Raw genomic sequence first — 24,340 nt, forward strand, 5'->3', positions numbered from 1 at the left:
GCTTGCACTCATATTTCATCTTCTCTCTTATTGCTTTTTTAGTTGTCCACTGCTCGCTTTTAAAGGCTTCCCAATCCTTTGGCGTCCCACTAATCCTCACCACTTTGTAAGCTTTTTCTATTGCTTTTTTACCGTCCTTGACTTCCCTCGTCAGCCATGGATGCCTTCTCCTCCCCTTAGCATGTTTACTCCTCCTTGGGATGAATTTCTGTTGTGCATCCCAAATAACCCCCCAAAACTCCTGCCATTTCTGTTCCACTGTCTTCCCTGCTAGGCTCCTTTTCCAATCAACTCTGGCCAGCTCCTCCCTCATGTCTTTGTAGTTACCCTTATTTAATTGTAATACCATTACATCTGATTGCAGCTTCTCCCTCTCAAACTGCAGCCTAAATTCGATCATATTTTGGTCACTGCTCCCTAAGGGTTCCTTCACCTTAAGTTCCCTAATCAAATCTGCCTCATTACACATCGCCAAATCCAGAATTGCTTGTTCCCTAGTAGGCTCTGTCACAAGCTGCTCCAAAAAACCATTTCTTAGACATTCCACAAATTCCTTTTCTTGGGATCTACCACTAACCTGATTTTCCCAGTCCACCTGCATATTGAAGTCCCCCATGATTATTGTAATATTGCCTTTTTTACATGCCTTTTCTATCTCCTGATTTATTTTCTGCCCCACATCCTGACTACTGCTAGGAGGCCTGTACATAACTCCAATCAGGATCTTTTTACCTTTACGATTCCTCAACTCTACCCACAGAGATTTTATGCCTTCTGATCCTATATCGCTCCTTGCTATCGATTTAACTTCATTCCTGACGAACAATGCAACCCGCCCCCTTGCCCATCTGCCTGTCCTTTCGATAGGACACATATCCTTGTATATTTAGATCCCAGCCCTGATCCCCTTGCAGCCGTGTCTCTGTGATGCCCACAACATCGTACCGGCCAATTTCAATGTGCGCAACAAGCTCATTTATCTCATTCCGTATACTGCATGCATTTAGGTACAACACCCTCAATCCTGCATTGACCACCTCCCTTCTCACATTTGTCACCTTTTTTGCTCTGCCTGAGGGTGATGTTGTTCTTTTATTTTGGTTCTCTATTTCCCCTTCAGTTATTACACCTTGTAAGCTAACATTCTGGTTCCCAAACCCCCCTGCCATTCTAGTTTAAATCCTCCCGAGTGACTCTAGCAAACCTCCCAGCCAGGATACCTCCCGATCTAGGTTAGTCGTATTTGGGGCTACTGGTATATTTCACTTCACCCTGATGGTAATAAAACATCCCAAGGTCCATCACAGGAGTGTTATCAGGCAAAATTTGGCATAGAGTCATGTGAGTGATTGGAATGGGCAGCATAGCTCTGTGACAGCGCCTAAAATTAGGGAGAGAGGCAGAGAAATTTAGGGAGGGATTTCCAGACTTTATAAGTTTGGCAGCTGAAGACACTGGGTGGGATTCTCGGGCCGCGTTCGGCTGGCGACCGGAGAATCCTGCCCGAGGTCAATGGATTTTTCTATTGTTGGCCTCTCGCCCGTGACATTCTTGCGGCGGGCAGGGCAGAAGAATCCAGCCCACAATCACCAGCTGAAAATTGGGGATGGATAAGAGGTCAGAATTGCAAGAGCTTAAAGATCTGGGATAGTTCTCGGGTTTGGAGGTGGTTAGAGAGATAGTGAGATGTGAAGCTGTGGAAGGATTTGAAAACCTCAATCAGATTTTGAAATTGAAATCTGACACACCTGAAGCTACTGAAGGTCAGAGAACGCAGGGGTAATGAGTGAACAGGATTTGACTGCTGATGAATTACTACAATTTGCATCTGACCTCGAGTCACCTTTACATCATATCCCCCCCCATCCCCCGCTAAAGAGCATGCCCTGAGTGATTGACACAGCCTAACCAATTGGACCCACGTTTGTTAAACTGCGTGTATAAGGAGCAATCCATTTTCTAGCTCCAGGTCTATGTTTCAAGTCAGTTATGTGTCTCTCTGTGTCTGGTGCTTTGATTGAGGACAGCGATTACAACTCAGCTTGACTCATTTTGATCCTTGCTCTGCGAAAGGAAAATCAATGATCTTTTATATATTGGAAATACAAGTGTCATGAGTTTATTAAAGCATCACTTTTGTTTTATCTCTGCACACTGCCCAGCAACAGCAATATTTTGTTCCATGTTGTTACTGCCTAGCTTCAGCTCACAGTTTCATCACTGATGATTGAAAGAATAAGGTGTAGCAGGATCCTGATATTTCCCTTTGCGTGCATGCAATCAACTGCAGCTGAAAGCTCAAGCTTATCTCTTGAACCAGTCACACTCTCAGCAGCATTAAGCAGTGCAAAAATGTCACACGCATGAACACCTGGCCTGAGCTTGGGCAGGAGTTGACCGACAATGAGAAGCTTCATGGAGGTCGACACACTAAGTTTAAGAGCCAAAGGGGTTTGACGACCAGTTGCAATGCCACATGGATTTTGTACGTTGTCTGACACTGTTCCTACAGGAGATGGCTCAATTCTATCAAATCACCCTGCTCAACCTATCCTACTTAGGCACGTTTTCCTCATCATCCCCGCATAAGGGACATTAACCTCGTGGCTATGGTAACGGGCTAGCATTGCAGAGGTTGTGAGTTCAAATCGCACCATGACAAATTGGGAAATCTGGTCACTTATGGGCTGGCTGATTATTGTTCATTGTCAGGTTATTGGTTCACCAATGCCCTGTAGGGAAGGGAACCTTCCCATTGGGAAACTCATTGATGCTAGTAATGGCAGAAAAAAAGATGCAGTACAAGAATTGACGCAAAGGCTCATGAGAATGGTGCCAACAGAAAAATGAAGTTAAAACTAGATACAGATCTTTCACCAGCATTTTAATGTGAAGCTCCAGCAAATGTTACTGCAGACGTTTGGTGCTCCAGACGTGGCTATGTTGTATAAAATGGGTGAATATTCAGCTCTCACCTGATAAATAGCCGCTTTAGAAAGGTATCAATGTTGATCAAACTGTTACAATAGTCAGTTCCTGTCAGGAAGGGACAATGAACAGGATCTCCATGTCAGATTTCAGTGTCAATACTCATACAATATACTTTGCCTTTTTCTCATTTCAATTTATATTTATCTGAAGTCAACGGCAAAGCAATTCACCCATAAACTGACTTTCACTTATTCAAAGTTTAATCCTCCAAATTAGGCTGAGAAAATAAGGTCTCTTGAGTTATGGTTGTTGAACACAATCCTTCAGGATCAAATCAATTCCTGTTACAATTCGCCGGTTTTTGAAACTTTCTTGACTAATTGCAAATCTAAATGCCCTTATAAGGCTTGCAATTGCAAACATTCTTAGTTTCCTTATCTCTCCGGTCTTCAATTTATTTCAATGGGCTACTGTCTCTAGTATGGTTACTCTCTCGGACTCTCAAAAGTATTAAACAGTAAAGGCTATCTATCTCATTGGTGAGATATTTCAATGGAGAAAACAAATTTCCTGGACTCTGCTGTTCAGCATTTCCTGTTCTTTAAATGATATATTAACACTTTCTACCCATATCGCATATCCAAAGATCATATTCCACCAGGCTGTGGTTCTCAAATCGTTTCTCCATGACTGTGGAAAAACCACATAAAGCAACTAGATGCATTCCATCTTTGCTGCTTAAGATCCATATCGGCACCATCTTGTGGCAGGACAAAGCTCTAACACTCCATGTTCTTGCAAGGCACTGCGTACCTGATATTGAAAGCATGCTCATCAGAGCTTCCTTTCACTGGTTAGCCATGCGGTTCATATGGAGGAATCCTGCATGCCAAAGTGGTATTATACAGCCAGCTGAGCATGGGAACCCACACCGCAGGATGCCGTGGACTTAGATAAAAAAACATTCTGAAATGTCTTCTACATGGGGGGGGGGGGGGGACACAAAAACAACCCTGGACAGGTCCAACTAGAGCACTCTCAGTCATCACGCAATCTCAATAGTACAACTGCACACGTCGGAAAGCCAGTGCCCTTCACCCATCCCTTCAATAGTGAATTCATATGTAATATTTGCTATCGGATCTGTAAACCAAGACTTGGTTTAACATCAGATTGCACTTGCATCGAAAAGCCGGGAGAAACTACCTTCAAACCCATATTCCCTAACTCGGTGTCCTTGCTGACTTCAATGTGCCTGAGATCAACACTGTACGTAATTGCATTCGGTATAAGCTGAAGCTCAGTTAGTCACATTCCCTCCTCCTGGTCGAAGGCTGTAGGTTTGAGTCCCACTCTTGAGCACATTATCTGAGCCAGTGCTCCAGACCAACACTGAGGGAATATTGCCCTGTGGGAGTTGCTGTATTTCAAATGAGATGTAAACCAGGTTTGCCTTCTCAGATAACAGTGAGGATTCCACTACTTCCCATTACCATTGGCAGAGCTCATCCCTGGTGTCATGACCGTTATTTAACCCTTACCCAATATCACTAGAAAGAAACAAATGACCTGGTAGTTTACCTCATTGCTGTTCGTGGGACCTGCTATGTGCAAATGGGCTGCTACATTTCCTATATTACACAGCAAAGGTTCTTCATTAGCTGTAATCATTTTGAAATGTCCTGAGGTTGTCAAATGTGCTGTATACAAGTCTTTATTTTCTCATGCACCGATCTCAGTCCGTTCTATTTTCGGGTTGTTTTTGCAGCTTTTATTTTTGATCACTCTGGGTGAAATTTTACCCTCCCCCAAGGCAGATTCTGAGGTGGGAGGAGGGGGAATTGAATGTATGGAATTTCCCCCAGGAACTCACCCTCCCAAACACAGATGCAATTTTACACTTGGGTGGGCTGGGTTTCGGGTGGGAAACTTGTCCATTTACCTATTAAGGCCCTTAAGGACCGGTTGATAGCCATGTAAGGACCTTATCCTGCCTAGCTTCAATTTGTTGGCAAGAGTGGGTGAAGGTAGAGTGGGGAAATAAATTTACACTTTTCCCCATCTTGGATGACACCCCCTCCCTCTTCCCCCCCCCCCCCCCCAAGAATGTTGGAGGTCTGGGAACCCCCCCCCACTGGCCTAACCCCTGAAGCTGCAATCGACACCCCACCTTCACACGGGCATCTCCTATTCTCCCGCATCAGGATCCCCGGAACTTACCTTTTCAAAGATCCCGGGACCTAGTCCCAGGCAGAGCACTATACGTCTGGCCAGGTTGAAGAGCTGGTGGTCAAGCAGATTGACTGACAGTTCTCACGGTAAGACTTCCTTCCAGGGGCGGACGACAGTCCTGCCCATTGCCGATCACTCCCTATCCTTAAAAGTTGTTACCAAATCCTGGGCCAGTGCACGGGCGATTCCAACCCCGATGGACCCAGGGTCACAATACTGTCGTAATTAGCTTTAATCTTAAAATAAGATTTTCAACTGCCCAATAACCACAGTCACCTGGTTTGTAATGTAAACGCAGTTAACATTTTATTATAAACAGTAACTACAATCAAATAGGCAATAGCTACAACTGGTTAACTACGATCTAATCTCTAACCCTCCCTTAACTCTTCCCCCCCCCCCCGCACATACACAGACAAACAAACACAGAGCAAAAAGAAGGGTATAAAATAATGTTGAAAGCAAAAGAATAAGAGTCTTCATTTCAAATGGACATCTTCCAGTTAGTTTCTTTTTCAGTCCAGGCTTTCAGATTGATGTTATCTTTTTGTTCAGTTTGTAATGGTTTTCACTGTAGACTCACAGAAATAGCAGGCAACTAGAATTCGAGAGAGAGAAAGAGAGACACAACAATGTCTTCTTCCAGGGTCTAGAAGCTTCTGCCTTCAGACAGTACGCAGCAGAGCAGAGAGAGTGCTGCTTCCACCTTGAGGGTCCAGTGGCTTCTCCTGGGTTCTCTCTGAAAACCCCCACCTGACAGGAACCAATCACTGTTGGGTGCTGGGCAGAATGCTGTCCCTGGCCAATCCATTGTCCACCAGCCAACCAATCAAAACAAACCCCTCCAATCTTTTGGGTGTCATAAGGTCTGGGTTCTTCTGCCCAAAATACAAAACTTTATAACTCAGTGTACTATTTTGACACTTTGAGTTCCTTGCTTCCTCTGCTCGACTTAAAGGTATGCGTCCATTAACGATCCATGGACTAAAAACAAGAAGGACAAAATAAAAGAAAAAGGAACTAAGGGAATCAACAGGAAAAACCCTTACAAATTCTACCCTCTTGAATATTATTCGCCAATATATAACAAATAGAGTTTTAAAAGCCACTTTTCTATAAGTATGAATATATCAAGAACACCTCTCCTGAACCCAATAGATCCTCCAATATGCTCTTCCAGTTATCTATATTACGTTTGATTTTAAGAAGATGCTCCTTCCTCCCAGCTTTCCAATCTCATCCTTATCGAGAGAAACAAAGAAATATAGACTGTAGGAGCAGCAGTACGATTAGTCAGCCCCTCAAGCTTTTCCATCATTCAGATACAGCATGGCTGATCTGTATCTTAACTCCATCTATCCACCTTGTTTCTGTATCCCTTAATACCTTTGCCGATCAAATATCCATTAATCTTAGTTTTAAAATTCTCAAATGAGCTAGCTTTCTAGATAACTGAGTTCTGTATTTTCAATCTATACTCCTATTATACACTGAAGAAATAAAAACCTGATCTATGCATCCTGTCCTCATAGTGTAACATATTTAACCCAAGTATCATTCTGGTGAACCTGTGCTGCAACTTCTACAAGAACAATATATCTTTCTTGTAGTGCAGTGCTCAAAACTGAATGTAGTACTTCAGGTAGAGTCTAACCAGAACTCCAAACAGCATTAACATAACTTCCAGCTCTCTTGAGACAAAGGCCAACATTTCATTCGTCTTTCTAATTATTTTTTGGACTAGTCTTCTAGATTTTAAATACATTTGTACATGGACCCCCAATTTTCTGTAGTCCTCCAGAGTCCCTAGCTTCTCGCCGTTATCTGGCATTGCCGCCAGGCCAGTGCATATCACTTCCATGATGGAAAGGACCGACACCAAGCTCTGTGCATTATCCTGGGCCATAGCCAGACTCCTCCATGCTGCTAGGCAATGACCAGAGGTTTTCTGCCAATGACCAAAGAATCTCAATGTGCATGTTCCTCTGTATTTGTATGTCGTCCACACTAATCGGGCCTTGACCTGAGCCGCTGCAGCAATATTGGTCTGTTTGGCATCAGCTTCTGTGCAGGTTGCACACAAGCTGCCCTCACCTTTTTGTGGTGACACTGTTTCCTGGTGACTCACCACATGTAAATCCTGACACTAAGCTAGCGTCAAGATACAAGTTGTGCCAGTACCTGAGCTGGTGGCTGCAAGTGTTAGATCAAGTGATGGCGCTTCATCTTTCAGGAGGATCTTCCTCCTCTTGTCCCTCAGCATGCCTCAGTGAGGTTGAACAGCCAGCAACTCCTGACAATTGGAAAACACAAAATCATGGGGGGGGGGGGAGGGGGGATAAAAATAATGGATGTGTGTGGAGTAGAAATCAGGAGATCCATGGTCACTCCATCCGTAGTTTTTAAAAGTGGTACCTTTTAGGATGAAGATCAGGAGAAGGTGCGTAAGGCAGCAACATACTGCCATCCAAGATGGCCTCCGCTGCACAGGATTTATAATACAGAAAAGGCTGTTCCATCAACTGAATATTCATGCTCCACACACACCTCCTATCATCTTACTTCATCTTATCTGTCATCATAGTTTTCTATTCCTTTCTCCCCTGTGTACTTATCTGGTTTCATTTTAAATGCTTCTATGCTATTCACCTCAACCACTCCATGTTGTAGCAAGTTCCACATTCTGATGAAATAGGTGCTCATTTTGCAAAGACATGGTCATAGTGTCATAGATTTATACTGCACAAAAGGAGGCCCTTCGGCCCATCGTGTCTGCACCAGTACTTGGTCTGTAGCCTTGCGTGCTGCAGCGTTTCAAGTGTTCATCTCGATGCGTCTTAAGTGTTGTGCTCAGCCTGAAAGGATTTACAGCTGAGACAGGAATGCTCATGGTTTCCTTCAGAACTGACTCCCTTGACTACCCTCCCCACCGTCCATTCAAATGATAGCACCGATGACAGTGCAGCACTCCTTCAGTACAGTACTGGAATGCCAGCTTGAGATATTTGCTCAAGTCTCTAGGGTGCGACTTGAACTCACAGCCTTTCTGGTTCAGAGGTGGCAGTGCGACGAGCTGACCTACAGTCAGCGCAATGTTCACTTCAAACTAGAAAGCAGAAGCAGTCGGTCCAAATAATGGCCAGTGTGATTCACTTTTCCCATAGGCAGCGAACGCCCGCCCATGGATTTCCCGACGGTGTGGGGTGTCTTCAATGGGAAATCCCTTTGTCAAGTGGCGAGAGTATAGAATCCCGCCCCAGTGAACAGCGTGACACTGAGAAAGAGAATCCAGACCTATATGTGTACTTGTGCAGATACAGCCAACAGAAGTTAAAATATTGTTAAGCTTACAAACACCTGGTCAGTTATTAGCTACTTTCTTATTTCTTTGGCATGCTTATAATTCCTCAGAATATATCTGCTGCGTAATTAGAGATAGGAATATGTTTGCAATCCATGTTAATGAAGGTCAAGACCACAGACGGTTAATGCTGTATGTGTTCTACAGAGTGAGTGTAAAAGGGGTGCAGCTGGATGGAACACAGCAGCTCCACAGTCTGCAGTTCCGCAGGGAAATTTAAAGGTTGAAACATTCCAGCAGAGCCTATGCTAGTTTTGGAAAAGGGAAATGTGCTCCTCTTCCCATTCTAATCTATTATTTTCCTTTCATCACAATCCCAGTTTTTATTCTCTGACATTTGCGTCTTAACTCAGCTGACACCTGTATGACATGGGCTTCTACTTTCTTCTCTAACTCCTAATTCTTTTACATTGATGTGTGTGAATAAAGAAAGGCTCCTTGTCAAAAGAACATTGGGCGGGGTTCTCCGACCCCCCTCCGGGTCGGAGAATCGCCGGGGGGTGCGTGAATCCCGCTCCGACGCCGGCTGCCGAATTCTCCGGCGCTGGTTTTTTGGCGGGGGCGGGGATCGCGCCGCGCCAGTCGGGGGCCATTGGCAGCGGCCCCCCCCCAGCGATTCTCCGCTCCCCGATGGGCCGAGCGGCTGCCCGTTTTCATCCAGTCCCACCGGCGTAGATTACACCAGGTCCGTACCGACAGGACCTGGCTCTGAGGGCGGCCTGCGGAGTCCTCGGGGGGGGCGCGGCGGGATCCGGCCCCGGGGGGGGCCACGGTGGCCTCGCCCACGATCGGGGCCGACCGATCTGCGGAAGAGCCTGTGCCGTGGGGGCACACTTTCTCTCCGCGCTGGCCTGTGTAAAGCTCCGCGATGGCCGGCGCGGAGAAGAAATCCCCTGCGCATGCGCAGGAAATACGCCAGCCGTTCCGCACATATGCCAGAACATGCTGGCGCTCCTGCGCATGCGCCAACTCATGCCGGCCGGCGGAGGCCCTTCGGCGCGGGTTGACGTGGCGCCAACCACTTCAGCGCTGGCCTAGCCCCCGAAGGTGCGGAGGATTACGCACCTTCTGGACGGCCCAATGCCGGAGTGGTTCACGCCACTCCTTGGCGCCGGTACGGCCCGCCTCGCTGGTTGCCAGAGAATCCCGGCCATTAAAACCTTTGCTTACCATCTCAAGGCTGTCTTGAACCTTTCATTTTCCTCCTGTTTCAGCTTCCACCTTAATGGGCGGCACGGTAGAACAGTGGTTAGTGCTGTTGCTTCACAGAGCCAGAATCCCAGGTTCGATTCCCGGCTTGGGTGACTGTGCGGAGTCTGCATGTTCTCCTCGTGTCTGCGTGGGTTTCCTCCGGGTGCTCCAGTTTACTTCCTCAAGTCCCGGAAGACGTGCTTGTTAGGTGAATTGGACATTCTGAACTCTCCTCTGTGTACCCTAACAGATGACGGAATGTGCCGATCAGGGACTTTTTACGGTAACTTCATTGCAGTGTTAATGTAAGCCTACTTGTGACAATGAATATTATACACTCCTCATCCTCATCCTTCGAGCGGCTGGTCATGAGACGGACCAACGTCAGCCTCCCAAACGGTCTCGATACACTGCAGTTCACCCATCATCGCAACCAGTCCACGGCAGATGCTATCTCCCTGGCTCTACCATCAACACTCGAACACCTCGACAACAAGGCCACCTATGTAAGACTGCTGTTCATAGATTATAGCTCCGCCTTCAACACCATTATCCCGACAAGACTTTTAACCATTCTTGGACTTGACCCTTCCCTGTGCGACTGGATCCTTGACTTCCTCACCAACAGACCACAATCTGTCAGGATAGACAACAGCACCTCCTCCACAATAGTCCTCAACACCAGGGCCCCGCAAGGATGTGTGCTCAGTCCTCTACTGTACTCCCTATACACACACGACTCTGTGGCAAGATTTAACTCCAACTCAATCTATAAGTTTGCGGATGATACAACTGTGGTGGGTCGTATCTCAAACAATGATGAATCAGACTAAAGAAGGGAGATAAATCACTTGGTTGCATGGTGTACCGAAAATAACCTCTTTCTAAATGTCGGAAAGACCAAGGAACTGATCATCGATTAAGGAAGAGTAGCACGACACCCCCCCCCCCCCCCCCCCCCCCCCCGATCTGCATCAAGGCTCCGAAGTGGAGATGGTCGATAGCTTTAAGTTCCTTGGGTTAACATCACCAACAGTCTGTCCTGGTCCACTCACGTTGCTGCAACAGTCAAGAAAGCCCAACAACATCTCTTCTTCCTCCAGATGCGAAAGAAATTTGGCATGCCTGGATCGACTCTCACAAACCTTTACAGATGTGCCACAGAGAGCATCCTATCCGGCTGCATCACAGCTTGGCATGGCAACTGCTCGGCCCAATATCGCAAGAAACTGCAGAGTGTGGTGAACTCAGTCCAACGCATCACACAAGTTTGCCACCCGCACAGTGATTCTGTCTACACCTCCCACTCCCTCAGGAAGGCAGACACCCAGGCTTTGCCTTCTTCCAGACCCTTCCATCAGGCAGAAGGTACAGAAGTTTGAAGACCCGCACATCCAGACATAGGAGCAGTTTCTTCCCCACAGCTGCTAGACTCCTCAACGACTCTCCCTCGGACAGATCTGTTCCCTGTAAGAACACTATTCACGACGCCCTATGCTGCTTTGCTCGTGTATTTGCTTCGTTTGGCGCCTTGTTCCGCACTGTAACCAATCACTGTTTGTCGATGTACCATTTGTCAATGTACTCTGTTGATTATTCTTTTGTCTACTATGTACGTACTGAGTATGTTCCCTTGGGTGCAGAAAAATACTTTTCACTGTACTTCGATACATGTGACAATAAATCAAATAAAATAAAATCATTCCAGAGGGCCATAACAATAAGTCATAGGAGCAGAAATGGCCATTTGGCCCATCGAGTCTGCTCAGCCATTCGATGAAATTATGACTGATTTGGTATGATAATCCTCAACTCCACTTTCCCACCTTATCCCCATAACCCTTGATTCCCTTGCTGATTAAAATCCTATCTATTCCCTTGAGTCATTATGCTGTCACATTCAGTGCAGAACCTGTTGCCTTCTGCTCAGGCCAAATTGTTCAGTGAGTTTTCTCGGTTAGATTTGACTTACTTAAAGTGCAACTGTAACCCATAAATTGCAGAATGAATCAGTAGCAGGTACTGGGTCCTTACTCAATCAGATTGCATGGGGAATCGGCTTTGTGGTCTGCCTTTATGATGCGCACTGTATTATTGCTTGTCTGGATGCACATTGTTAAGTAGCTAGTTACGTTGATGTCAGTTAAATCAATGATGGTAAGCAAAAGCTCTCACAAGCCAAGTTTCACTTATTCAAAGTTTAATCCACCAAATCAGGCAAAATACTTACAATCAAGCATAACAAGGTCCCTTGTGATGACAGTTCTTTCAGCTCAATCTTTCCGGATCAAATTCAAATTACTGTTCCAATTTGTTGGTTCATATACATTACCTGACTACAAATTACAAATTTGATGCTGCAAATATAAAGCAAGCAGCCATACATCTCTCAGCTACAAAATATATATCATAATATAAATACAAATAATAGACAAATAGATAAGATTATGTTATTGATACAGTGAAATTGACTTCATTTTCCATTGCACTGTTTGTCACATTTGTAATTTTGTCACCTTTTCTTCCAAAGGTTGCCATTCTTACTTTCAATCACATTTCTATGGACTAGTGTTTCTCGGCATAGAGCTATAGAATTGTGCAACACAGAAGAATGCCATTAGGGCCAAATTGCCTACGCCAGATTTTGAAAGAGCTATCCATTAATCTCATGCTCCTGCTCTTTACCCACTGCATTGTGATGCTTTTTCTTTTCATATATTTATCCAATTCCGTTTTGAAAGTTATTTTTGACCCTGCTGCCACAAGGATGGTGTATTGCAGATCATAGCAACTTGCTGAATTTCAAAGCAAAATTCTCCCCATTTAAGGTATTCTGAGGGATTTAGAGATAACCTGATAGCTTTCTTAATAAAATATGGAGAGATATGTTCTACATATTACATGGAAGTTGAAGTAGCAGCAGCTGGGAACATTGTGGAGGATCCGCGAGGCGAAGAGTATCGTGGATAGCACATATATAAAGGTTGTCACACCGCAGGCTAAGACCCCACAGGTAGAAAGGGAACGAGTGACCACCAGGCCGAGCAAGTGAACTAGGCAGGCAGTGCCGGAATCTCCTGTGGCCATTCCCCAGCGAAATAGACGTACAAATTTGGTTACTGTTGGGGGGGGAAAATGGCCTCTCAGTGGAAAGCAGCAGCAGCCAACTTTGTTGAACCACGATTGACTTTGCTGCACAGGGGAGAAGTGTGGGAATGCAATAGTTACAGGGGATTCAATTGTAAGGGGAATGGATAGGTGTTTCTGTGACTGCAAATGAGACTCCAGGATGGTATGTTGCCTCCCTGGGACTAGGATGTCTCAGAGTGGCCACAGGACATTCTGAGGGGGAGGGTGAACAGCCAGTGGGCGTAGCATACATTGGTAAAAACAACATAGGTTAAAAAAAGGGTTACGGTCCTAAAAGCAGAATATAGGGACTTAGAAAGCAAGTTGATAAGTAGGACCTCAAAGGTAGTGATCTCAGGATTACTATCAGTGCCACATGCTAGTCAGAGCAGAAATAGCAGGATACAGCAGATGAATACGCGACTGAGGAGATGGTGTGAGGAGAAGGGTTTCAGTTTCCTTGGACATTGAACCCGGTTCGGGGTGTTGCTCTTTTTAATGGAATACTATCCCCCAAGCGTCACCAATAATGTTGCCAATCGGCACCAGAGTAATGTTGCCAATTAATAATGATGCTCTTTAGAGTCGCCAGGTATCAAATGATACCACAACAAGGCTTTACCGGATATCGATCAAAGGACCACACAACCAGTTAGTCAGTTCAAGTTCAAAGATGGTTTATTTACACACCAGGATTACTTCGACATGCAACACAAAACACTACAAGTTAAACTACACTAACAACTACAATAACCTATACTTAACTTCAGGGCAACCGGCTCTATGCAGATGGACAAGGCCTTTGTCCAGATCTTGCGTGGCTGGGTGGAAGAAGAGGCTCTGTTTCTGCCGGGCTCATCCGTCTGGTAGCGATCGTTGGTCTTGAACTTGTCTGTCTGGTCACTATGCTGCACTTGGGTTGGCATAGGCCGGATCCAAGAGAGACCGAGCACATGGCTGTGTCTCTTCCTATCCCTCTGGGATTTCGCACTCTTTGGGGCGGTCCTTAACTTGGACTCAATAATTCGACAGGCTTCGATCACTGCCTTCAATTTTGGCCAACAAAGGGGCGGGTGCCTTGATGGCTGGGCATGTCCTTAGCGAGCATTGATCTTGGCTGTTTGGGCTCCCTGAGTAAAGGGAGTGGCTCCGATTAGTCTGTATCTGTATCAATTACTTGAGTACAGTTCTTTTGTTCTGGGGAAATGGGCCATTAGAATGCAAACGAGCGGGAAGTTCGATCGCATCTAGCTATCTGGGTTGCAAATACACACACAAGCTCTGAGTCTGTCTGAGTCCTGGGTTGGCCATAATTCCCATGGTCCTTTGCAGGTGGCCATCTGAGATGGCTACAGGGGGAGGTGGGACCAGTACAAACTGGACTGCTTGCACCTGTGCAGGACCAGGACAGGTGTTCTCGAGTATTCGCTGAAGTGTTTAGGAGGGGTTTAAACTGCAATAACAGGGGGATGGGAACCTATGCAAGCAGCCAGAGGATGGGGAAACACGGACAAGAACAAAAGAAAAAAAGGGAAAAAATTGAGGAGAGATAGGCAGAGAAATCAAAGGCCAGGATTAAACAGTTAAAAATAATGGGAATGGTAAAAGGAATGTTAAGACTTTGTGCCTTAATCCGCATAACTTGCAAATAGACGTAGTTGAGTATGATATAGTAGAATTATGGAGACATGGCTGCAGGGTGACCAGGGATGGGAAGGACAGACAGCAATGAATAAGCGGTGGAGTTACAGTGCTGGTTCAAGGAAATTAACTAATGGTGAGGAAGGATATTAACTCTGACAATGTGAAAACTGTATGGGTAGAGCTGAGAAACACCAAGGGGCGAAAAAACGTTACTGGTGGTTGTATATAGACTCCCAAATGTAGTGGTGATGTGACTGGTGTTAAACAAGAAATTAGAGATGCATGCAATAGAGCACATCTGTAATTATGGGTGACTTTAATCTGCATTTGAATTGGATAATCAAAATAGTAACAATACCGTAGAGGAGCAATTCCTGGAGTAATCCAGAATGGTTTCAGGAACAATGGCCGGGAATCTCCCCTACCCGGCGGGGCGGGGGGTCCCGGTGGGATGGAGTGGCGGGAGCCACTCCGGCGTCGGGCCGTCCCAAAGGTGTGGATTTCTCCGCACCTTTTGGGTCCAAGCCCTCACCTTGAGGGGCTAGGCCCATGCCGGAGTGGTTGGCGTGCCACCGTCCGTCGGAAAAGGCCTTTGGTGCCACGCCAGCCGAGGCCAAAGGGACTCCGCCAGCCGGCGGAAGTCCGCGCATGCGCGGGAGCGTCAGCGGCTGCTGACGCCAACCCCGCATATGCGCGGGGGGGGGATCACTTCCACGTCGGCCATGGCGGAGGCTCTGGCCGAGGCGGAGGGAAAAGAGTGGCCCCGCGGCACAGGCCCGCCCGCAGATCGGTGGGGCCCGATCGCGGGCCAGGCCACCGTGGGGGCACCCCCCGGGGCCAGATTGCCCCGTGCCCGGTGTAGAGAGGTGGTTTAATTCCCACTGGCGTGACTGGCATGACAGCAGCGGGATTTCGGCCCATCGCGGGCCGGAGAATTGCGGGGAGGGGGGCCGCCAACCGGCGCAACGCGATTCCCGCCCCTGCCGAATCTCTGGTGCTGGAGAATTCGGCGGCCGGCGGGGGCGGTATTCACGCCGCCCCCCGGCGATTCTCCGACCCGGCGGGGGGTTGGAGAATCCCGCCCAATATGTTGAGCAACCAACGAGAGAACAGGCCGTCTTAAACTGGGTAATGTGTAATCAGAAAGGAATCATTGTCAATCTAGTTGTGCAAGGATCGTTAGGGATGAGCAACCATAAAATTATATAATTCTCAAGGTGGAAAGTGTCGCCATTGGTCCTGTGACTAAGGTCCTGAATCTAAATAAAGGAAACTACGTTGGTATAAGGTGCGAGTTGGCTATGATGGATTGGAGAATGTTATTTAAAGGGATGATGGTGGATAGGCAATGGCAAACATTCAAAGAGCATATGGGTGAACTGCAACAATTGTTCATTCCCGTCTGACACAAGAATAAAACGGGGAAGGTGGCCAAACCATGGCTTACAAGGGAAATTAGAGACAATATTAGTTCCAAGGAAGTGGCATACAAATTGGCCAGGAAAAACAACAGACCTGAGGATTGGGAGCAGTTTAAAATTCAGCAAAGGAGGACCAAGGGATTGATTAAGAAGGGGAAAATGACGTATAATAGTTTGTTTGCGGGGAACATAAAAACTGACTAAAAGTTTCTATGGAGATGAGAAGAAAAAAAGATTGGTGAAGACAAATATAGGTCTCTTACAGTCAGAAACAGAGTAATTAAAATGGGGAACAAAGAAATGGCTGACCAACTAAATACATACTTTGGTTCTGTTTTTACAAAAGAGGATACAACCAAAATACTAGAAATGTTGGGGGGGACAGGGTTTAGTGAGGGTGGAGCTGAAGGAAATCAGTATTAGCAGGAAAATGGTACTGGGGAAATTGATGGGATCGAAAGCCAATAAATCCCAAATGCCTGCTAATGTACATCCCAGAGTACTTAAGGAAGTGCCCCTAGAAATAGTGGATGCGTTGGTGGTCATCTTCCACAATTCTATAGATTCTGGAGCAGTTCCTATAAATTGGAGGGTAGATAATGTAACCCCACTATTTAAAAAGGGAGGCAGAGAGTAAACAGGGAATTGTAGTCCAGTTAACCTGACGTTGGTAGTGGGGAAAATTGCAGAGTCCATTATAAAGGATTAAATAGGAGAGCAGTTGGGAAACAAGGGCAGGATCGGGTGGAGTCAGTATGGATTTACAAAAGGGAAACCATGCTTGACAAATCTACTGGAATTCTTCATGGATGTAACTAGTAGAGTTGATGAGGGGGAGTCAGTGGATGTGGTTTATTTGGATTGTCAGAAGGCTTTCGACAAAGTCCCACATAAGAAATTAGCATGTAAAATTAAAGCGTATGGGACTGGGGGTAGTGTATTAAGATGAATAAAAAACTGGTTGGGAGACAGGAAACAAAGAGTTGGAATAAACGGGTCATTTCCAAATGGTGGCAGTATCTAGTGAGGTACCGCAGGGATCAGTGCTAGGATCCCAGCTATTCACAATATATATAAATGATTTAGATGAGGGAACTAAATATAGTGGGTTGGATTCTCCGCCCCACCACGCCACTTTTCAGCCTTGACCCATCGGCGGGATTCTCCATTACGCTGGCCGGTCAATCGGGTTTCCCATTGTGAGGCAGCCCCACGCCATTGTGAAACCCCCAGGCGCCAGCAAAACGGAGAATCCCGCCGGCAGAGAATCCCGCCCAGTATTTCCAAATTTGCAGATGACACAGAGCTGGGTGGACGCGCTATGAGGAGGATGCAGAGATTCTTCAGTGTGATTTGGACAAGTTGAGTGAGTGAGCAAATGCATGGCAAATGCAGTACAATGCAGATAAATATGAGATTATTCACTTAGCTGAATGGCTGTAGTTTGAGAGAGGGGAATGTGCAATGAGAACTGTGTGTCCTTTAAAGTAGGCATGCAGGTGCAGCAGGCAGGTACAGCAGGCGAGAAGATTCAAGTACAGGTGCATGGATGTCTTGCTGCAATTATACAGGACCTTGTTGAAACTACACCTGGAAAATTGTGTGCAGTGTTGGTCTCCTTATCTGAGGATGGGGGTTCTTGCTATAGAGGGAGTGCAGTGAAGGCTTGCCAGACTGATTCCTGGGATGGCGGGACTGATGAATGCGGAGAGATTGAGTTGGTTAGGATTACATTCACTGGAGCTTAGAAAAATGAAAAGGGGAATCTCATAGAATCCTACAAAATTCTAACAGGACTAGACAGGGTAGATGCAGGAAGGATGTTCCTGATGGTAGGAGAGTCCAGAACCAAGGGCGAGATTCTCCGACCCGTTGGGGGGTCGCTGAACTGCAAAGCGTCAGTTTGATTTTTTTAATCATCTGACTATCAGCCTCATAGCCGAGGAACTCTAGCCCAGGTTGGATACCTGGCCCCATCTACACAGCTTCAGCTGGAAATTCTGTACCATCGCCTCCAAGATGGATTCTTCCCTGCATGCCTATCTTATCATGCAAAGACAACACCAGCGGAAAAGTGAATTATTCAGCATCAGTTTACAACCTGCCAACCTGAAGAAATAACTCAGTGGACTTTTATTCTGGACTCTGAACCCATATGAACCAATATTTATTTTCTCTGTGATCTCTACACTATAAAAACATCTTTTCTCTATCCCTCTTTTACTGTATGAATGCAAAGAGGGTGAGGAGGACATTGTGAACCCTCTTCACATTCTGAGTGTGTGACAATAAACTAACCCTTTGAGTTCATCCTATCTCATCTTTGCTGTGGCATAATTAATAGAAAAATAGACCACACCACACTGAGAGCTTCAGAATACACCACCACTTAGAACAAGAGAAACAAATCAAAACCATCTTTCTGTTCGCAGATGGATGATGAGAGGAGAAATTAGTGCTATTTAAATTAACCCCACTCTTGTCTGTAACAGTCGCATGTCTGAGTCTCAAGCATGATCAAAGAACAAAGAACATCACAACACAGGAACAGGCCCTTCAGCTCATCAAGCCTGCACCAATCCAGGTTCCTTATTTAGACCTACTACTCATTGACCAAACGATCTGTATCCCTCTATTCATGTGTCTGTTCATGTGTCGATCAAGATACATCTTAAATGATGCTATCGTGCAGTAGGTGAGACCATTCATGTGCTCCTGTAGAAAAAACAAATGTAAAGGTTTTCATTACTGTATAGCTTCTGCAAATATTGAAACAATTGTGAGGGACTAAGAGCTCAGACTGTATAGTTTTTCTAAAATATATACAGATGCACTTGTTTCTATTTCTAAAAGTCAAAAACTGAACAAAGGCCTTTAAGTGGCTGAACCTGTGACTGTCTGACTCCTGAACAAAAGAAGACACTTGGGGCGAAATTCTCCCCCAACGGCGGGATGCCCGCCGACTGGCGCCAAAGCCGGCGCAAATCAGACGGGCATCGCGCCGGCAAAAAGGTGCGGAAGTCTCCGCATCTTTGGCGGCCTAGCCCCAACATTGAGGGGCTAGGCCGACGCCGGAGGGATTTCCGCCCCGCCAGCTGGCGGAAATGGCGTTTGTTGCCCCGCCAGCTGGCGCGGAAATGCGGCGCATGCGCGGGAGCGTCAGCGGCCGCTGTCAGTTTCCCAGCGCATGCGCGGGAGCGTCAGCGGCCGCTGTCAGTTTCCCGCGCATGCGCAGTGGGGAGAGTCACTTCCGCCTCCGCCATGGTGGAGGCCGTGGCGGAGGCGGAAGGGAAAGAGTGCCCCCACGGCACAGGCCCGCCCGCGGATCGGTGGGCCCCGATCGCGGGCCAGGCCACCGTGGGGGCACCCCCCGAGGTCAGATCGCCCCGCGCCCCCCCTAGGACCCCGGAGCCTGCCCATGCCGCCTGGTCCCGCCGGTAAATACCAGGTTTGATTTACGTCGGCGGGACAGGCAATTCCTGGGCGGGACTTCGGCCCATCCGGGCCGGAGAATCCAGCGGGGGGTCCCGCCAACCGGCGCGGCCGGATTCCCGCCCCTGCCCAATCTCCGGGAGCGGAGACTTCGGCGGGGGCGGGGCGGGATTCACGGCGGCCAACGGCCATTCTCCGACCCGGCGGGGGGTCGGAGAATGACGCCCCTGGTCTTTTTAGGAAAACTCACACCTTGTTATTTCTGAGGAACCACTAACCACCCTCTGTGAGCTGTACAGCCGAACATCAAAGAGAGCTATACAAAGGCCATCTACAGTTAGTAATCCAGGCTGGCCAGGAACAGGTGGATCATCTGCTAAGACAAAGTCCCCGCAAACTTCTTTTGAATTCATAATGGCTGAGACATTTGTCACTCTTTGGAACTCAGATGGTGAATACGCATTGTGTGTCAAAGATGATGAAGAGGCGAGAGTCTGGTGACATGGCTTGTGGAACAAGTAATAGTACCTTGCTGAACTAAAAATCTGCCTTCTGTTTATTATCTGACTAGCAGCCTCACACAAAAGGAACTCTGCCCAGGTTAAGCTCATGATCCCATCTACACTGCTTCTGATGGAAATGCTGTTTACCATCTGACTAGCAGCCTCACAGAAAAGGAAGGCTGCCTAGTTGAACACCTGACCCCATCCACCCTGCTTCTGGTGGAAATTCTCTACCATCACCTATAAAACAGATGCATCTCTGTAGGCCTATCTCATCATGTGAAGTAAATATCACAGAAAAGGTGAATTATACAGCATCAGTTTTCAACCCACCAACCTCCGTGAAGGAATAGCCAGAGTTTCAATGTCGAATTTCCATGTGTACCAAGTACTGGAAATACTTATTTTCACTATCCATCTCTTTACTGTCTGAGCATACAGGTGATATTGTGACGCTCCTTTCATGTTTCGAATGTATGCAATAAACTAACCTTTTGAGTTCATCCAACTCAAATTTGCCATGGGATTATCAGTAGAAAATTGGATTGCGCTAAAATTGAAGGGTTGGGAAATATGGCAATGCCTTTGACAAGGGTAAGAAAAATCAAAACATGTTTCTGTTTATGGACAGGTGGTGAGAGGGGAAATTTAAATTACACACACCCGTCCGTCTGTAATATAATTCAAATCCTTTTCTACACACATCTCCTTAAATTCTCTGTAGTGTAAAAATGGCATCAGAGGTGCAATGGGGATTTCGGCATTATGTTCTACAATCCATTCCCATTCCCCTTCTCCTTTGAACAACACATTAATATTTGCCATCTTTTTTTTTAAAGGTGTCTTGTGGAACCTGTCGTCATGTGATGCACTGAAGATGCCAATTATCCAGGATGCACTTGTAGTGCTTACCAACGCAATCATTATCCCACACTCTGGGTGGGACATTTCACCTCACCAGGAAGATCGGAAAATTCAGCTCCACACATCAATGGTCTTACGGAATGCTACTGGGTGCCTGAGGTCAGTTGGCACAACCTTCACTCTGTTAGCATGTGGGGGAAAGGTTAACGCCGTCTGCTTCGCAGTTTAAGATGTTGAGTCCGACAAATGTGATTGGGATTGATGCTGCGAACAATGGGGTGTGGAAACATCCCCTCTGATTACCCTAGCTTTTTTCAACACTCGCAGGCTTGGTTCTATCAACAATCATTTGCAGGTGTTCCTTCATACAGGTAAAAGGTCACCTGGGGCTGGCTGAAGTAATTGGCAGTATTCTTAGTAAGTGGAGTGACTTTTATCGCAGTTTAATTTACCTCCCAGACTTGTCTTTATGTCTTCGAAAAGATTATTGAGCCCTTCTCTGATTTCATGGGCGCGATTCTCCGACCCCCCCCCCGCCGGGTCGGAGAATCGCCGGGGGCTGGAGTGAATCTCGCCCCCGCCGTGTCCCGAATTCTCCGCCACCAGAGAATCAGCGGGGGCGGGAATCGCGCCGGTCGGCGGGCTCCCCCCGGCGATTCTCCGGCCCGCAACGGGCCAAAGTCCCTCCGCTGTCAACCCTCGCCAGCCGGCGTGGATTGAACCACCTACCTTACCGGCGGGTGCAGACAGCGCGGGTGGGCTCCGGGGTCCTGGGGGTGGTGCGGGGCGATCTGGCCCCGGGGGTTGCCCCCACGGTGGCCTGGCCCGCGATCAGGCGGGCGGGTCTCCACTATGGCGGAGGCGGAAGAGACCCCCTCCACTGTGCACCCGCGGGGATGCCGTGAGCGTCAGCTGACGCTCCTGCGCATGCGTCGGCCGGCGAAGTCCTTTCGGCGCCGGCTGGCGTGGCCGCAAAGCCCTTTCCCGCCAGCCGGCGGGGCGGAAATCACTCCGCCGCGGGCCTAGCCCCTCAAGGTGAGGGCTTGGCCCCTAAAGGTGCGGAATTCTCCGCACCTTTTGGGGCGGCCCGACGCCGGAGTGGTTCCCGCCACTCCATTACGCCGGATTCCCCCGCCCAGCCGGGTAGGGGAGAATCCCGGCTAGTGTTCTTGATCCTGCCAGAAATTTCCATTATTTTGTATAGGAATTACTTGAGGTAATTCATAAAGCAAAGCTAACTTCAAATAAAATTTTGCCGGGGAGGAAAAAGGGGAGTAAAATATATATTTTTTGTTACTCCAGGGGAAAGTTGTGTTACAGGAAAGAAATGAAGGAACTTGCAATTATACAGCATCTTTCACCACCAAACGACATCCCAAAGTATTTAATAATTTTGAAGAGTAGCAATGGTGTAATGTACAAACCATGGGCGAAATTCTCCCAAAACGGCGCGATGTCCGCCGACTGGCGCCCAAAACGGCACCAATCAGACGGGCATCGCACCGCCCCAAAGGTGCGGAATGCTCCGCATCTTTGGGGGCCGAGCCCCAACATTGAGGGGCTAGGCCGACGCCGGAGGGATTTCCGCCCCGCCAGCTGGCGGAAACGGCCTTTGTTGCCCCGCCAGCTTGCGCGGAAATGACATCTCCGGGCGGCGCGGGAGCGTCAGCGGCCGCTGACAGTTTCCCACGCATGCGCAGTGGAGGGAGTCTCTTCCGCCTCCGCCATGGTGGAGACCGTGGCGGAGGCGGAAGGGAAAGAGTGCCCCCACGGCACAGGCCCGCCCGCAAGCTCTCTTTAACCATAGAAAACTATAGAATCCCTACAGTGTAGAAGGAGGCCATTCAGCCCATTGAGTCTGCACTGATTCTCTGAAAGAGCACCCTATCTAGGTGTACACCCCTGCTCTATCCCTGTAACCTCACCTAACCTGCATATCTTTGGATGCTAAGGGACAATTTAGCATGGCCACTCCGCCTATGCTGTGCATCTTTGGATTGTGGGAGGAAACCGGAGTGCCTGGAGGAAACCCACGCAGTCACAGGGCGAATATGAAAACTCCACACAGTCACACAAGGTCAGAATTGAATCCAGGTCTCTGGCACTGTGAGGCAGCAGTGCCAATTAGCCACTGTGCCACCTTGCCGCCCAATATTGTCATAGATTCAAAATACTGGAATTCCCTACTTAACAGTACTGGGTGGGGTGGGGGGGGGCTTGGTGGTGGCTGCAGTACCTACAGCTCACAAACTGCAGCGTGTTAAGAAGGTGGCTCATCACCCACTTCCCAAGGACAATTAAGTGATGGGCAGCAAATGCAATGCCCACATCCCGTAAATTAATAAACAAAATAGCAATCTGACGATTAACAGGTAGTCTATGTCTGAAGTGATGATGGCCATGACACCAAGAGGGATTCCCTTCCCCTCTTCAGAATAATGCTTTGCATCCACCTGTAGGGCAAAAGAGGAGGTTCCAGTTCAACATTTCATCTGAAAGGCGACACCTCTGACATAGGTGTGCCAACCTAGATTATGTGCTCAAATCTCTGAAGTGGGGCTTAACTGATTGGCAAGAGAGGTGCCACAAAGCCAAAACTCACACCTTAGTTTCAACATATTGATTCACCCTTCCTTTTTGAAACAAATGAAAGAAGGAAAACTCCGTTCCATTTATTTTTGACTGATTGATAGTGAGAGGTGACTGAGTTAATAGAGGCTGAATATAGGGTGACTTTTTACAGTTCCCCCCCTCCAGTTTGGAGGTGAGTTTTTTTGTCAAATGTAGCATGTGGCTTGCATGCCACCTTCCCGCATGTCCTGATATATTTCCCGTTTTACGGAGTGGTCGAAGTGTTATGGCCAATTAAGTCCTTCATCCCACCTCCGCCACTATATTATACATGGGCAGGAGGAGCTCGACACCTGGTGGAAAGCTCAATAACTCTTACTGGACAAACTGATGTCGGGCAAGGAATGCGGAGCCTCCTTTGGGATCCTCCTGTGCCCATTGGTGGCAGCCTCCTGCCCTTGCCCATCTAACGCTGCCCCCACAGCTCACCGTTCACCCCGCTCACTGGGGACCGCCAGCCAGGCCCCACCAATATCCGGACTTATCTGGGGCGGGATTCTCCGCAATCGGCGCGATGTCCGCCGACCGGTGCCAAAAATGGCGCGAATCAGTCCGGCATCGCGCCGCCCCAAAGGTGCGGAATTCTCCGCATATTGAGGGGCCGAGCCTTAACCTTGAAGGGCTAGGCCCGTGCCGGACTGATTTCCGCCCCCCCATTGGTGCCCCGCCAGCTGGCGCGGAAATGACTTTGCCGTGCGGCGCATGCGCGGGAGCGTCAGCGGCTGCTCACGGCATCCACGCGCATGCGCAGTGGAGGGGGTCTCTTCCACCTCCGCCATAGTGGAGACCATGGCGAAGGCGGAAGGAAAAGGGTGGGCCCCGATCACGGGCCAGGCCACTGTGGGGGCAACCCCCTGGGCCAGATCACCCGGCGCCCCCCCCCAAGACCCCGGAGATCGCCCGCGCCGCCTTGTCCCGCCGGTAAGAGAGGTGGTTTGATTCTCGCCGGTGGGACAGGCATTCCAGAAGTGGGACTTCGGCCCATCGCGGGCCGGAGAATC

General features: G+C 47.9%; 1 protein-coding gene across 7 annotated transcripts in view; it reads left to right on the forward strand.

Annotated features, from left to right (window-relative positions):
- The window catches only part of LOC140425471 (catenin delta-2-like), a 1,686,689-nt gene that overhangs the window by 1,424,257 nt on the left and 238,092 nt on the right, over nt 1-24,340 (forward strand). For all 7 annotated transcript variants that reach the window (XM_072509780.1, XM_072509779.1, XM_072509782.1 and 4 more), the window contains one exon: nt 20,684-20,867. In XM_072509780.1, coding sequence (XP_072365881.1) covers nt 20,684-20,867 — 184 coding nt within the window. The remainder of the gene's footprint in view (nt 1-20,683; nt 20,868-24,340) is intronic.

Source organism: Scyliorhinus torazame, chromosome 6 (assembly GCF_047496885.1).
Source record: "Scyliorhinus torazame isolate Kashiwa2021f chromosome 6, sScyTor2.1, whole genome shotgun sequence".
In the NCBI taxonomy this organism is placed as follows: Eukaryota; Metazoa; Chordata; class Chondrichthyes; order Carcharhiniformes; family Scyliorhinidae; genus Scyliorhinus; species Scyliorhinus torazame.